This window comes from Tasmannia lanceolata, unplaced genomic scaffold, assembly GCF_043159265.1.
Source record: "Tasmannia lanceolata isolate RefF3 unplaced genomic scaffold, GAP_Taslan_0.1 ptg000029l, whole genome shotgun sequence".
Taxonomy (NCBI): domain Eukaryota; kingdom Viridiplantae; phylum Streptophyta; class Magnoliopsida; order Canellales; family Winteraceae; genus Tasmannia; species Tasmannia lanceolata.
Window position 1 is genome coordinate 2,199,477 of NW_027518706.1, and position 17,152 is coordinate 2,216,628.

The 17,152-nt window shown below is 37.7% G+C and overlaps 1 protein-coding gene across 7 annotated transcripts in view; it reads left to right on the top strand.

Annotated features, from left to right (window-relative positions):
- LOC143858918 (serine/threonine-protein phosphatase BSL3-like) overlaps positions 1-17,152 on the top strand; it is a 37,208-nt gene that overhangs the window by 5,971 nt on the left and 14,085 nt on the right. For 4 of the 7 annotated variants that reach the window (XM_077369614.1, XM_077369616.1, XM_077369615.1 and 1 more), the window contains exons 7-14: positions 2,802-2,871; positions 8,182-8,283; positions 8,364-8,445; positions 11,566-11,745; positions 14,549-14,708; positions 15,228-15,486; positions 15,661-15,831; positions 16,887-17,125. In XM_077369614.1, the coding sequence (XP_077225729.1) occupies positions 2,802-2,871; positions 8,182-8,283; positions 8,364-8,445; positions 11,566-11,745; positions 14,549-14,708; positions 15,228-15,486; positions 15,661-15,831; positions 16,887-17,125 (1,263 nt within the window). The remainder of the gene's footprint in view (positions 1-2,801; positions 2,872-8,181; positions 8,284-8,363; positions 8,446-11,565; positions 11,746-14,548; positions 14,709-15,227; positions 15,487-15,660; positions 15,832-16,886; positions 17,126-17,152) is intronic. The other 3 variants (XM_077369618.1, XM_077369619.1, XM_077369620.1) reach the window with 2 other exon arrangements.

Below are 17,152 nucleotides of genomic sequence, written 5' to 3' on the forward strand. Positions count from 1 at the left end.
AACCTATTTATGTTATGGCCCATCACATGGACGGTTTGGATCTTCCTATAGTGTGCTCCGGTACAGTACTTTTTGAAAAATAAGGGACTATAAGGGTTCACACCGTATAAAATCTCTTGTATTAGAACTGGAAAGTTGACTTTTTATTCTTTTAGAATTGGGTCTTGAAACTATTTTTAATAAATCCAAATGGGGAGTATTCCCCTATTTTCATGTAAATCTTAAGTAAATTGATGTTAACATAGGAATGAAATCCCGAATGATTCCAAAAAGCCCGATACGTGTATTCTCGGGGACTTGAAACATGCTTCCCTATACACGGAAATGCATTTCTCAAGAAGTCGGAAGTGTGCTCTGGATAGGCGTTTCCGACAACATTGGTTTGGAATGACAAGTGTGTACATGGGAGGACGAGTTCATGCTTGGAGTGTCCTGTGTGTGCATGGGGAGACAAATGTGCGCTTAGGGTGTCTTGCGTGTCCATGTGGGGCATGTGCTTGGAGTGAAGTGTGGACAAGCTACCCCAACTCCAACCATAATGACCACGATGCCCTCCTACAATCACTTGATAATATAGGAAAACCTATCCTGTCCCGCATCTAACCAAAATGCAGTTATGCCCATGACTTGTATCTATTTCCTTTCTTGTCCCATGAATCAAATAGTTCATTTATGCCCTAGGGTTGAATATGTTAATGACTAATATGTTCTAGCACCCAAAAAATTCCTTATAAAATTGCAAAGTTCTTTCTAGGTGTTGGGTATTTACACCACAATTTTAAATATGGAAACATTTTGGTTCGATATTGAAAATTTCAGTGGAAATACTATAAAATCAAGGAAACATATGAAAATAATAGAATTTTTTAGATGAAACTTTAGCAAATGATAGAATAAGCACAACTACACACTTAAAAACCATCACATAAGCAAGACAACTATCCATAATGGTTTAACAACATTGAACACCTAATGAAATGCGTTGTCGCACATATTTGATAATACAATGCAACCACATTTCACATGTAATTCCTATAAATATTCATAAGCAATACATACACCACATTCATGTGCAATTCATAAAAATATAATTGTATAGCACATACTGATATAATATACCACAAGTACTGTTATGGTTTTGGTTTTAGTATGCTTTTCAGTTTCTATATATATATATATATATATATGGGCAAAGGTTTTCTGAGGTATCGCTCACCGTGAGCAGCCCTCTATAAAACACCACCTACATGTTGTTTGACTCATCCTACCCGTTCATTCTATAGGACCTCACATAGATAGGGTGTCCCTAAGAAACCACCTCCATCCCATAATCCTAACCATTTGATTTATAGGAGTTTAATTTGCAGCCATCCATTTGAAAACCTCCACTAATCATAACCATAACCCATAACCCTAACCCTAACCCTAACCCTAACCCTAATCCTACCTATAACCTACATAACTAATGGGTTGGATGACTCAACCAACTATGGGAAATGGGGTATCTAGAGGGTTGCTCACGGTGAGCGATACCTCAGAAACCTTTTTCCCTATACATATATATATATATATATATATATATATACATACATATATATATATATATATATATATATATATATATATATATATATATATATATGTTGTTTCATGTCGGTTTCGGTGAAAATTTAAAACTATGTGAAAGGCAACACCTAAAACTTCGGCTTGATGGCTCACACCTAAACATTAATAGCATCGATTCTTTCCAAGTTGACCGTCATAGGATAAGATGGCACCAATGCTTTTCATCAGCTATATGTGCCCCTTGGAATATGAAAATCAAGACCTGCGACCTCGGCTCGATGACTCACATGTAAACATTAATTGCATCAATTTTTTTCCAAGTGGACTGTCATAGGATAAGAAGATGGCACCATGCTTTCTATTATTGTCCATGAAGATGAACTATTGATTGCATAGCTAATATTGTTAAATACCGAGTTAGATTCATGAATTTTACAATAGTGACTGTGATCCTCCGCAATGTTTGGTTCGAAGGTCCTACTCAGCATTCATCTGATATTGGAACTAAGCTTTCTTTAAAAGTGTGACTGCTTGTCATCATCGTATTATGGCAGGCACAGACCTAAAGATTGCCACTTGGTCATCCATTGGGTGTTGGTGACAAATGATCTTAGTCTCCCTTTCTTGAGGGTTGCTAATGGTGAATCTGGTTTTTATTCGAAGCCCGCATGGGCATGTGGACTGGGCGAATTGTTCTCATTCATTAGTGCATGCTGTCATGAGGTTTTCTATGTATCGATTAGTGTGTTCATGCTTAGAAAACATACACTCATTGGCATTCATTGGAGAAATGTTGGGGTTTGTTTCTGTTGAAAAGAAGCATATGCTGCTTCACATCAATTTGCAACCTTCCTATTTTGTGGGCATTAGGGCTGCATTCCATATTTCAAGCTGGGAGGTGCTTTGTTCACAAGCATGGGATTGTGGGTGCCTGCTCCCCAATGGTGAGAATGGATTGAATAGTCCAGGTTTCTATCCAGGCATTTTAACTAACTGTTGCTGTACTCTTGGATTGCTGGTGTTTTTTTTTTGGGAAGGGTAAAGTCTTGGATTGGTGTTTCTAAAGTACTGTCGGGTTTTAGAATGTTCTGTTGAAACTAGAAATTTCTTATATCAATCTGAACGTATGCTCTATTCTTGATTTTCAGTTTCTATAGCAATGTTTTAGAAAATCATTTTGAAACATAAAATTCCTTATCGCAATTTGAACACACGTCCTTGACATTTTTACATAGGTACGCAACTGCAAGTGCACGTTCTGATGGTCTTCTTCTGCTTTGTGGAGGGAGGGATGCAAATAGTGTGGTGAGTTAAGAAAATTCCATTTGAAGAATGTTTAATTTAAGTGGATGTCTGGGAGAACTGTTTAGTTCATGTTCGTAAGTGTGACAACAAGATATGCATTTCAACTACACACTTTTCCAAGTTGTGGAGATGTGTAACAAATTATTCTTGCTTTTTTTTTTAATTTTTAGAAAAAGCAATATTTCTGACTCATGGAAATGTGAGAACATTCTATGGCGATTAGATACACTTGAAACATCTTATACTTTAGGTACCTTTTCTAGTTTCTGTCCCCTAACATCAAAATCATTCAACATTTATTGCCTAGGGTGAAGATTGCTTCTTATTCTCCACTGGTTGTCTATAGTCAAGATATTATTATACCCACCTCCATATACATAAGCAATCGGCTAAAAGTATTTTGAGAAGCTCGCCTTGAAATGGATCTAATGACTTAAAAGACATGGAATGAAGCACGTAGGATTTGCAATGGCTTCATCATTCGGCATGCCCATGAATGTAGTTTCTGCTCATGGTTTCTTAAACCACTCTATTAACTTGGATTATGGTTCCTTTTTCCTTTAAGATTCATGGCATTATCTCATGGATATTTTGGAAGCTGAATGCCATAGGTTCCAGTCTTGAAGTGAACCTGGGAAGCAATGTAGGAAGTGGAAGTGGAAAGAGAAATGTATGTGTGAGAGCTTATTTTTTTTCTTAAACATGATTCACTAAAAAATAGACCAAAGGCCTGGAAAAAGATACACCAAGGGCTGAGGATGGCCCTACCCAAAAAAAAAAAAATACAACCTAAAATGGAAGACCATCAGAGATGTCAAGGAGTTCATGATATATTCCAGATTTAGCTGACTCATCAGCAATTTCATTAGCAGACTGCGGATATAAGCGAATTTGAAGTGACTCCTTTTTAATTCGATCGATCATTAGCAAATCTCCACGGACTCGTATAACTACTAAGGGCCCACGAAATCACTACCACCGAATAGCCTTCAATCTAATACTTTTCACCTCATATGGTAGCTAGGATGTTTAGGCCTTACATAAGTGCCTTCATTTCTGCTTCATTAGACTTCGCCATTGTGGTTTCTAACCCCCCCACCTCTTCCTGCCAGACCATGACTTCCTTTCGAGCTCTCGTCAAAATTTTGTTTGAGTGTATTGCACAACGAAGGTTTCTATCTCAGGAGCACTTTACTATGAGTCCCCTTATCGTTGACAATTGATTTCCAGCATCTAATAATACCAGTCACAGAAATGGACCAATTTCGAAGATTTGTTCTCGCCCAATCAATAGTCTAATTTGATAATTAAGACAATCTTGTCAACTTGCTGATAGTCAATCTGCTAGTTACCACCCCACATTTTTTATATTTCTAATAGTCGATCGTAAACTCCTGAATAAAGAGAATATCCAAATTTCTGCTTTTTTTTATATCAGTCACGATATTTCTCTTATATTTATGCTTTTCTTGAAATCAGTCCCAATATTTCTCTTATATCTGGACCCCAGGGCCCTTATGTCCAAGACCCAATCTGCATCATAAACCAGTTAGGTTATCCACATCTCCCTCTGTATACCCTATATGAACACTCTGGCAAGGTGAAATTGCCAGCCATACATTTGAAGTCTTTCTTCTCTCTGGAATAACATATCAACCCTTCACCAGGTGGAGTTCGGTTTATCTCGTCTCTGTCTTCCAACCTATTCAACTCCCTTAATTTGGGTTTATTTGCCTTTGATCCGATAGCAATAGCTTCACCTACTTGTAGCATGTGCTCAATACTAGACCCGACATGATTGAATATGTGAAGATCAAGGCAACAATAACTTTGTGAATCCATATGATAGAATGGGTGGTAGCTGAGATAATTGGTTGCAATGGCCACCTTCCTGCGTAAGATCAAATTTTCTTCTAACCAGAGTTGGCGGGCTAGGCATTGTTCCTGTAATTCATCAACGTCAGAGCTTGGATCGCACTCATTGTCAGTGGGGCTAAGCATTTCAAATCTTCTTATCCTGTCAAATCTCAGCATAAGAGTTTCCAGATCATCTTGATAGGAGAGGTTATAGTTGTTCAATCTGAGATCCAATGGAGAGCACGGGGCGGAGTGGGGGGGAATACATTGAAACTATCATTATAAATTTTTCTAGTCCTGATGGTCCGAGCCCATAGAAATAAAGAGACATTTCTGTCAAAAATTCTATTCCCTTCAACCTTTTGGACTGTCTGGAAGGAGCAAAATGACTGGATTTTTGTTGGCAAAAGAAACAACTTGGGCCTAGTTATCATCTGGATTATCGTCAAGGTTTCCTGGTGGACATCTATTTAAGATTGTATTGCTATTAGTATTGACTATTCCATCCCGATTTACCCTTAAGATGCTTGGAACATCCCTCCCGCCATGTAGATTAATCTTAATTTTACCGATAACAACAAATCGTTGCGCAGTGTTGGTGAAAATATCCACTCAACTATTGTTGGGAGGATTTTTGTGATTCTAATGGTTGGGTTGTTCTGGCTTTTTCAAGCCTTGGTGAGAGTGATGCTATACAAGTAGACGTTAAAGCGGCATGGAGTGATTAGACTAATATCGCTTAAGCCCGTCCAGGATCTGAATTGAAGGAGACTGTCAACATAATCCGGTGGCTTAAGGAGGGTACTTGCTCTCCTTGGAGATTTCGACGCCTATTTAGAGAAACGGAAGTCATTATAGCTGCTTTGAAGTGTTTCTTCTATCATTTTTTCGACCATGTATTAGATTAAAGGAAAATTTGGACAAAATACAAATGGCTGAGGAGGCAAAAAAGGAAAAAAAAAAGAAAAAGTGGAAGGCTAAATTAGCCAACATTACAAAATGAGGTTCTCATGCCAGACTATACATATATATACACTAGTAAAAAACCCATGCGATGCACGGGCTGGCAAAGAACTGTAGGACCACATCATAGGTTGATCCAAACCGTCCATGTGATGGAACACAACATCAATAGGTTGTGCCCGTAAAATCATTTCCATAGGCTGATCCTAGCCCTCCAATCTATAGAGGTTTCCATAATTAAAAGAGCATAAAGGAGGGGGGGTAGGATTGAAATTATGTGGCTTTAATGGGTGCCTTTGTTAAAAAGCATAAAGGAGGGGTAGGATTGAAAATATGTGGGTTGAATGGGTGCCTTTGTTAAAAAAAGTAAAAAAAAAGTGATGTGTAATTCTCATAGAATTTTGGGAGAAATTCAAATAATTCTCTCCTTTTCTCTTCTGCTATATATATATATAACACCAAAGTTAGCCAATGAATCAACCATTCATTTCCTTCTCAGTGAATATGAGAGAAATCACACTCCACAGAATCAATAGTATCCACCATCTCTTTAAAGAAGCATCTAAATCCTCAAGGGTAAGAAACTTCGGCTTAAGCCATCTGATAGTTTTGAGAGAATCACCCTCAATCAAAAATTTTTAGGGGCTTAAACAAGGAACATGACTAATCCCCTTCCAAACAGCTTTGGCATCCGCCTATGCAACAAATATATTCATGTTTTCAAAATAACGTGCAAACAGCTTTGGCATTCGCCTATGCAACAAATATATCCGATATTTTCAAAATAACGTGTTTTTATCGCAACATTTTGATAAAACACCAAAAATCCTGAAATAATCCTGAGATTTAAAAAGGGAAATGTTATCAGCACTACTGTATTTTGATGATCGCACTCCTCACTTTATTAGAAGTACCGTATGGCCCGCACCATAGGATGATCCAAACCGTCCATTAGATGGGTCACAGCCTAAATAGGTTGTGCCCCAAAAATCATTTCCATATGTTGATCCTAACCCTCTGATCTGAATGTTGATCCTCTAGCATTCAGATCAGAGGGCTAGGATCAACATATGGAAATGATTTTTGCGGCACAACCTATTTAGGCTGTGGCCCATCTAATGGACGGTTTGGATCATCCTATGGTGCGGGCCATACCGTACTTCTAATAAAGTGAGGAGTGCGATCATCAAAATACAGTAGTGCTGATAACATTTCCCTTTCAAAAACATAGCGATATTTTCATTTTTATCAAAAAATATCGTGATAGTATCACGGTATTATCCCGGTATTTTATGATATTTTTATTTTATATTTTTTTCCTAAATTTTATATATCTATAGTTTTTTTAAATAATTTTATTTTTATCATTTTTCCTGATATAAACCCCAAAAAATAAAAAAATTTAATATATTCCGAGATTTTCCCTTGCTGAGAAGTTCCCATTACAATTCTGCCATTGGAATAAGAGAATTCCCTCCCCCGGGCTCCACCCATAAGATTGACAATGCTAACAACCCCAACCTCCCGTTGGGCGAACTTGCTGCTATTGTCAAACTTCTTTCCTTCCACACAATTAAAGGCCGGGATGTGGGTGGGTGGGTTGGGGTGGGGGTATTGGGGGTAGTCCATAGAAATAGTGATCCAATCTGTGATGTTATCTTATAAGGGAATTTTAGCAAAAGCGGGGCATCAAGAAGGAAGCGCTTGAGTCGGCACCCTAGCAAATTTTGGAGTAAAGTGTACAAAGCTTATAGTTTGTCATGCGATTCTAGTTTTGTAATCTTTGGCTACAGTAGCCTTTTTTGCTTTTTGCGTCTTTGGATTTTTCTTTGTTAATATATTATGTGTTCGAAGGGGTTGGGCCTGTAGCTCAGCTCAATGGGTGGTGCTTTGGATCTCAACCTTGAGGTCGCAGGTTTGATCCCAGGTTATCTACCAAAAAATATTATTTCTTCGAAACGAAACAGTAGACACAATGAGTGGATATGACAGTTCAATATAGTTCTTCAAATACTTAGATGTTATCAAGTTTCAGTAGTTGTTTATTCATAAATGGACTCTTTACTTTAAATTGGGTGTTAACTAGTACTGGTTGAGCAAATGGGCCCCATATTTCTATTTAGATTGGAGGCAATAACAAAATACATTGCTAAGATATGAGCATTTAGAACAATATCTATTTCTCTCAGGCGCATTTCGATCGTCAAAAGACTCAAAAACTGGTTGGCTCATGAAGTCTCTTGTTCGTTTTTTCTTCATTCAAAATTCTAACTAGCATTTATGTTGCTTTTAAACATAGTTATACCAATTGGATATAGTAAACTTTCATTTGTTCCATATCTGTTGCATTATGTTTTATTGTTAATTAAAGTTACTCTGGAATGTTTACATTGTCTCCAATGTCATATTGCTCTTATTTGCTCTGCCCTAGTAACAACTAAAATTATTTGACACTGTATTTTCTTAAAATGTCTTGCGTTCTTCATGTAGCCTTTGGCAAGTGCATATGGTCTTGCAAAGCATAGAGATGGTCGTTGGGAATGGGCAATTGCTCCTGGTGTCTCACCATCTCCTAGATACCAACACGCGGCGGTGGGTTCCAATTTTCGTTTCTCTTCTGACCTTTCCTCTCTTTATCTATATTTAGAACCTAAAGATCGTATTCATTTTAGGTCTTTGTCAATGCACGACTCCATGTATCTGGAGGGGCACTTGGTGGTGGCCGCATGGTAGAAGACTCCTCTAGCATTGCAGGTATTTTCTTACTTTTTTCTTGCTTATGGACTTTAGACTAATGGCTTTTGGTGTGCACTATTGAAGCTTGATTCTAATCAGTTCATCTACCGAAAGAACTAATTTGCAGGATTTTTTGACACCTAGATGGAAACTGCCAATTAAAGATGTCTGAATTTATGTGTGTACTGATTCAAATCACCAATATACTCATGAATTGCATGAGGACTAGATGGAGAATTCATAACTTGCAAATGATATGTTAACTGAGAAAATTCGTGCAAAATAGCACATTAGTATACGAGAAGATCATGAGTATATTCCTATGAGCCCAAGAAAAGGTAGTCTTTATCGAGTCTCGACCTCTCATTCAACTCCTTTTTTGACAAAGGGCCACCCTCCTCTTTACCATCCAGATCTCTTATAATATTTAGAAGTTTCACTTTTCTCTGATTAGCCATCAATTTGTCTTCTCGAGACCACTCCTCTTCTGACACCAACACCACGTTTCCATCATGACAATTTGTACGGGTAAGGATGTTCCTCTGTGGTAACAACAACTTCCTGATGACCTCCTAGAATACCATGCTTTCACAACTACCACTGTCCGTAATCACCTTGCAGACTTTTCTGTCTACCGTGCATGTCGTGTGAAAAATATTCCTTCACACCCAATCTTGTGACTCATCCAGGGAGGTTTAACATGACCTTCCACATAACTAATAACCCACATGTCCTTGCACAATGGCATCATCCTTTGTGTTGTATACCAGATCTTCTTCCAACCCTTCACCTTCTCCATCGTCCACCCTTCCGGCAATTACTATAAATATTCCTGGTCTCTCCATACTTGAAGAAAGTAACCTAAGGATTAGTTTTCTTCCTACGATTTGTAGTCGGTGTGGATGTCACATAATTGTGGGGTGCGATCGTGGATGAGGCTCTCTGCATCCTGGAACCGACTGGGAGCTTTGCTACTGGTGTCCTGCATGTCGCAGTTTTGTCCGGTGCCTCTTCCAGATCCACCAGTAAATTTTTCCCACGTGAGGTCTCTCTTATGGGCTTTTCTATAATCGTCCATTTGGTGTGAAGATGTAGGAAATCTTAATAGGCCTCCCACATGCCTCCAATATACCATGCCTCCATCTACTCTGTACTTTCTGAGAGATCATTCCAAGAAATTAGTTGATAACATTTCTCGATGTAATCGTCAATCGAACTGTTCCCCTCCCTCGGGTTCTCTGATATAGGGGTTGGACATAGTTGAACGGTAGAAAGGCCTCTTGCATCTTCTTTTTAGTTTTCTTCCAACTCTGAATCTTTTGCTTACCTCGTCAAACCCTTATTTGTTCGATCTGCATCGATCAAGAGGAGACGCGCCCCCTCAATTTAAGAGCCACAAATTGGGCTTCCTTGTGTTTAGAACCTCTTTGAACTCTAATTTACTTTCCATTGTGAGAACCCAATCCAGGAACTCTTCTGCAGAAAGGCTCCCAAAGAAATAAGGAAGGTCTCCCGATGGTTATTTTCTTTTTCTCTTCGATTTGCCGACTGGTACAAGATCATAGAAAGGATTCAAGTCCACTTCATCTTCAGAATTGTCTGTTTGGAATTGATTCTCCAACTGGGCTATCCGGTTGGTCAGTATTAAAGCTTTGCATGTCCCTTTCCAGCTCTCATGTAAATAAGTTATGCTATAAAACTTGTTCGGAACCTGCTCTACATCAATAAGGAACCTAGCCCTTATAATTTCTCTTTGGCATTCTTTAGCTGGTATGGGACATTATGAGATTCATTTAATATCGGCCGACGAAAGGATTCTATTTCTGTTAAATACTGCTGTGCTTTTAATTCATCTTTCATAGCTTTGATTCTTAAAGTGATGTGGTGAATATTAAAGAATTCAGTCTGATTAACTTTGTTGGAAAATTATTAAAAAGTGGTTTTGTTGGAGGAGTTTATAAGATTAGTTCCAATGTTTTGTCCTTCGAATTATGTTATTCAACGATGCCATGGCTTCTAATTAATGTGGTTTCTTGGCTAGGCGTGATGTTGTAGCAAATGAAGTCATCAATTCGGTTAGAAGGAACAACACTAGTGCATGCTATTGGAGTTAGATCTGGAGAAGGCCTAGAGTTTTCATGAGAGCCCTCTTCTTATGTGGGCTCTTTTGATGCTGAATTTATTGAAATGGAGATAGTGGATGTATTGATGCATGTCTGCCGTTTTTTTCCATTTGTCATCCATGATGTGTTATGTGGTTATTTCTCTTCTTCTAGGGGTGCAAGGCAATGAACACAATCTATCTTTGTTTCACCTTCACCACTGAATTGGTTCTGTATTTCTAAGAAAGGCTTCATAGTCTACCTTTCTTTGTGGCATCAAAGTGGCTCCTTGTGGTTAACTTTTGTAGTATGTGGATGATATGATAGTTTTTCTTTGTTCATTGGAGGGGACAAATGTAATGTTAACACAATTGCTTTCATTGATGAACCTCCTAGCCAAATGATAAATTTCTTGTAAAAATGAGAAAATGGGAGAAACAGAAAGGCAGACCGGTGCAAGAAAGGCCAACACAAAGAGGAGAAATTTTTTTGTGCAACATGCTACCTGATGTACAATATTATAGCAACTTTAAACCTTCTAGCTTGGTGTATATTTTTGTGCAACATGCTACCCTATGTACAATTTTGGTCCCCTTGATGCATATGCTTGTCCAATATATTTGAACTATGGCAATTAGTTTCTTTTGTTTCAAAGGAATTTAATGAGAAATTGTTCAATTTTTTTTTTCAGAAATAAATAAGGCCACGTTTGGATACCCACAAGATTTAGATTTGGATTACTCACATTTGCAGTTGAGATTCCCCCGCCCCCCTCCCTCCTCCTCCTCCTCCTCATCCTTCTCCTCTCTCTTTCTCTCTCTCGTACAACATGTGCATAAGGAAGATTGATGTATTTTGTATCCAACTCAAATCCAAATCAAAATACAAAAACACGAGGTATCCAAACATGGCCTAAATAAATAGTTTTGGTGTTGGAATCCAAAGCTTTGATTTTCACTTTCCGGATGATATCATCTTGTTCTGCTTATCACTGGTGATCGATCTCACAGGTATCTTGTGTTTTCCATATGTTTAGTGCTGGACACTGCAGCTGGAGTTTGGTGTGATACCAAGTCTGTTGTTACGAGTCCGAGGACTGGCAGATATAGTGCCGATGCCGCTGGTGGAGATGCTTCAGTTGAGTTAACAAGGCGTTGTAGACATGCAGCTGCTGCCGTCGGTGACTTGATCTTTATTTATGGTGGATTACGTGGCGGTAAGTCATGCATCTCATTTTCTAGCTATGGTTACATTTTTTGTCTCAATGTCTAGCACACGAAGCCACCAGATTGTTATCATCATGGTTTTAAATTTTGGCCGAAATATCAAATTTTGGATTTCGGTTGGGACCGAAACCGAAATCCGCCGAACCTGAACTTTCGTTTTTTCCCCAAATTTCAAAATTAAAAATTAAAACTTTTTTTACCGGATTTCGGCCGAAATTTCAGTTTTGGGCAAGGCCGAAACCGAAACCAAAATTTAAATCCATGGTTTTCATCATGCATCTTTTTAGTTTAAGACCCAAGCATAATTTCATTAGCTTTGTTATAAATAAAAAGTTCGCTAATGTGTGCTCCCAATATCTTTGTAAAGCTGGATGGTGTCTTCATGTATTTTGTGTTGATTTCCTTACTGGTTTGGTGCTCCTGGTGCTCATAACCTCCATACTTAAAATTTTGAACCTGTCTTTGGATTCATTCTATATAGGTTTCTAACTTTGACTTGACTGAGTGGAAAGCTCTACTGTTTATGGGAAAAATCAGCAGGATTGATCATAAACTTGGTTGATTTTTTTTTTTTTTTTATAAAGTCGGACTTTGGAGTCAGTATGTGGAGTTCTGCGCTGATAAGCAAAGTTTTGCATTTATTTGAAATCTCAATACTTGTCAAGAAACATTCAATCAAGTTAAATTGATCTTATTGATATGAAGAATACGGAGCAGTTGGGACTTGGGACTTTATGCATGAAGGAGTCTAGTGAGGTGGAACCCTTGCTATTCTTTAGGGAGTGTGGTTTTGTTCTTTTTGGTATCTGGATCTGCCGATGTGAGTGGACTCACTCGTTGTTATTCGGTGGAGGCTAGCAGATACTATTGAGGACGTTCTTGACTTTTTTGTAGATCTACGCTTTCCTTTCATCATGTCAATGGAGAATCTAATGAGGAAGCTGATTCCCTAGCAAAAGTAGAGGTTTCCACCGCAGAGTTCTCAATAGGCTCCCTTGGGGACAGATGACGGTTGTAAAATTTATGATTGTATCTTATTTGTAGCTTTTCCTTCTTAACTTGTTATTGATGAAAAGAAAAATGAAGACACATCCGAGCGTTAAGGTAAAATAGAGTAAGGAAGATTCAGGGTTTCATATGGTTGAGCTTTACTGGTAATGAGTTTTTATGCGTCATAAGCATGGTTTTATAATTTTCCTGAAATCTGAAATTTCGGTCTAAAATTTCAGCTTTAGGTTGGGACCGGACCGAAACCAAAATTTCCCGAAATCCGAAATTTCGGATTTCCCAAATTTTGGCCAAAATTTCAAACAAATTGATTTTTTTTTCGAAAATATGTTTTTTTTTTTCCAAAACTCAGCTGCAATTACTGAAATTTCAGCTGAAATTACCGTAACTTCGGCTGAAATTTCCAAAATAATAAATTAATTCTTTTTTAACCTGATTTTTGCCGAAATTTTGGTTTCGGCCTTGGTCGAAACTGAAACCGAAATTTAAATCCCTGACCATAAGTACCCTGTCCCTAATTTCAAAGCGTATTTTCTGTAGATCTTGTGACTATTCAATGTAGCTAGATAAATGCCAGTTTATTATTCTAAGAAAATGGTATCTGTTATAGGTAAAGTCAACTTCACACTATTATATTGTCTTTTTTCTTAGCATAACTTATCTTGGTAAATATCTGCTGGAATTATTTTTCCCATTTCGTTGTGGATTATGTACACTCGGTATGCAAGTATGGTTCTAGCTAGTTCTAGGATCTGATTGCCTGTAGTATCTTGTCATTTGATAGGACCCTTTTTCTTTGGTCATGAATATGGTATGCATTCCTCTCATAAGAAAGGTGCGTGTTAATACTTAATACTCCCCGAGAAGTGACAGATATTGTATGTTTCAAAGGTAAGCACACATTGAAGCTATAGCTCCACGACTCTTCTACCCAGGATCCCTTTTCTGTTTTAAATCTTGTGGTTCTCTGATGCAGGACCATCCTCTTGATACACACCAGCTTCTACATTGGCCCATAGTGTAGGTGTCTTTGTTTGCATTTTTCTTGTTGTAATTGTCCTTAATGGTCTTTTTGTTTTATTAGGGATAGTTTAGGAATTTCATGTTATATTAGGGGCTGCCTATATAAGGCCTTTTTCCCTCTCATTTTTTAAAGTTTTTGGGAATTGAAAGTTTTGGATAGAGATTCTCCTTGGAGGGAAATTTTAGATAGAGCTTGGCTCTTCTCCTTATCCCCCCATATTTCTCTTCTGAATATGGATATCAAAGATTAGAGTGCTAATCTTTTTGAATGCAAGAATAATCCGACAATTTCGCGCTTGATCGAGCTTGTGCATCCCCTCGCTCGTGGCGTAGATCAAGATTTGTCTTTTTCTAAAAAAAATATTAAAAAAAAAAATGAATTTTCAGACCTATCGGATCTCCAAGATTGTCGAATAATGCTTCTAGATCCAACCACGTCATTCTCTAAAAGCTTTAGGCCCTAAAACTGTTTAACCTGTTCTTTTTGTTTCTGCTTCTATTTTGCTTCGTTCCCATTCCCACTTCCTGCACGTTTGGTGGCTAAACTTTATGCTTCGATGCCACTATATACTTTTCCTTGAGGATCCTGTCAGTGATGTTCGCAACATGCTAATGCTCATTAAGAGATTTTGTTATTTGGGAATAGTGAGTTATGCTTAGAATCATTTGCTTTGGGATGCCTAGTTAAACCTCCTTTGTATAGTGATGATATGATGTATTTTATTTCTCTTTTTACTCATTTTAAAAGTTGTTTTGCTCCAGGAGTGTTGCTAGATGACCTTCTTGTTGCACAAGATCCTGTTGAAACAACAACGGCTGTTCCGGACGGTGCAGTTGTTTTGGGCATTCCTGTTGCTCCTCCTGTAAATGGGGATATGTATACTGACATAAGTACTGAAAATGCCATGCTTCAGGGTCCAAGGTGAGCTACTGTTCATATTGACTGGATTCAAAAACTCCGTTCTATTGTGTGAAGACTTGATGCCCGTTATGTCACAAATATCATTCTCGGGAATTTCCCGACAGTGGAAAATCTTAGGATATTTTAAATTTTTATTTTTTTCGGGTTTATATCGGAAAAAACGGAAAAAAAAAATTAATTTACAAATATTAAATATCAAATATATACACTTTTTAATTCGAAATTAGGGTTAGGTCGAAGGTTTAAGGATGTTTGAGAGATTTTTAGAATGAATGAGAAGTTCAAGATATTTTTTAAAGTCAACTCCCCAATTTGTCACGATAATCCGCGATAACATCATGAGAAATCCAATTTCTTGTGAGAAAAATCTATTTCTATCGCTTAATCAAAATATCTTGATTTCCTCGTGAGAAATTGAATTTCTCGGGCGATATTTTTGACATAGGATGCTCATAATTGAATATTAGAACATTATTTTTCCTGGATGCGATTTTTTGGACATGTTACTTAGGATTTTAGACCTTGGTGCAGGAGACTTAGTAAAGGTGTGGAGTACCTGGTTGAAGCATCAGCAGCAGAAGCTGAGGCTATAAGTGCTACATTAGCTGCTGCCAAGGCTCGACAAGTTAATGGAGAACGAGTTGAACAATTTCCAGATCGGGATCGTGGTTCTGAGGCTACACCTAGTGAGAAACAGATCTCTACCCTTATTATGGTGCCAGATTCTGCCTTATCAAATAGCATGCCGCCAGCTGGCATTCGGCTGCATCACAGAGCTGTCAGTATCAAAATGCCGTCCTTATCTGAATGCTATGTTCATATTTTATGTGCCAGTTAACTGCACCAAAAAAAGGCTGTCAGTATCAAAATGTCTTCCTTGTCTGAATGTTATGTTCATATGATATGGCACTAGTTAACTAACAGTCACTCTTCTTCTTATAAATGCCTGCAGGTGGTTGTAGCCGCAGAGACTGGGGGAGCTTTGGGTGGTATGGTCAGGCAACTTCCCATTGATCAGTTTGAAAATGAAGGCAAGCGAGTTAGTTATGGTACTCCAGAGAGTGCAACAGCTGCTAGAAAGCTATTGGATCGGCAAATTTCTGTCAATAGCGTGCCTAAAAAGGTAATTGTGTGTCTAACAAGGCAAAAATGTCCACCATTATTAAAATAAAATAAAAATAGGGAGATGATTTTTTCACCCCCCGCCCCCCTTTAGGATTATATGCCCCCCTTTTAAAGTTTCTATATTGTTCTTGAAATGGTGTTGGAAGGAAATGTGTCTTCCTGTGTTCCACGAGCTTTTTAATGTATTTTCTACACTGATAACCATGGTTTCAAATTTCGGCCGAATCGAAATGTTTTGGCTGAAATATTTTTATTTCGGATGCTATAGAAACAAAATCCACTTATGTTCGGACAATTATTAGATTTTGTCCGAAATTTTGGGATTTTGTTAATGTTTCTGTTGAAATATGTGAAACATGCTACTTTTCATATTAAAAAAAGAGGAAGCAAAGTGTATGTTGAAATAACATTTCGACAGAAACCTGAGAAAAATCAACTCCACTCACAGAAAACAGAAGAACAACGAGATTCCTTTAAGATATTTCTAAACAGTGTCAAAAATAAAAAGAAAAACTAATGGTGAAGAATTTTCCCTGGATTTCTGCCCTGATTTCTTACCAAAATGTTTCCATAGTTGTACAAGATTTCGGCAAAAATTTCGTACCGAAAATGAAACTGAAACTGAAATTTAAAACCTTGCTGATAACATACAGAAAGTTTTACATAAGGAAATTTAGACTTTATTTTAGTTTTCTTTTTTTTTCCCTCTTTCGCTTCTACTGTGTTTATAAATTTATAGTAAGAGAAAGAATGCCCCAAACACATGCCATTTTTTCTGTAAACCTCATGTAGATAAAATGTGTATGGACAATGAAGATTAGTATTTTCTTGTCAGGTTTTGCTATTCTTGTTAATTTCTTTAATGTGCAGTATTACACCTAACTGTGTTCTGACCGGATTAAGGTTGTGGACTATCCTTCTTCTGTATCCACCTGTTCATTGACAATTTTAATATTTTAATCACAATGTTCATGACTTTGCTGATTAGAGTATAGCTTTCCCTTGCACCCATTCTTTCATGTATTGAGCTCTGTCATTCTTATCGAATTTCAGGTCGTAGCACACCTTCTGAAGCCTCGCGGTTGGAAGCCTCCTGTGTGCAGGCAATTCTTTTTAGATTGCAATGAAATCGCAGATCTTTGCGACACTGCTGAACGAATATTTTCAAGTGAACCTAGTGTTCTGCAAATTAAAGCTCCTGTCAAGATTTTTGGTGATTTACATGGTCAGTTTGGGGATCTCATGCGCCTGTTTGATGAGTATGGGTCTCCTTCAACTGCAGGAGACATAGCGTAAGTCTTCTCATTAATTTATCATCC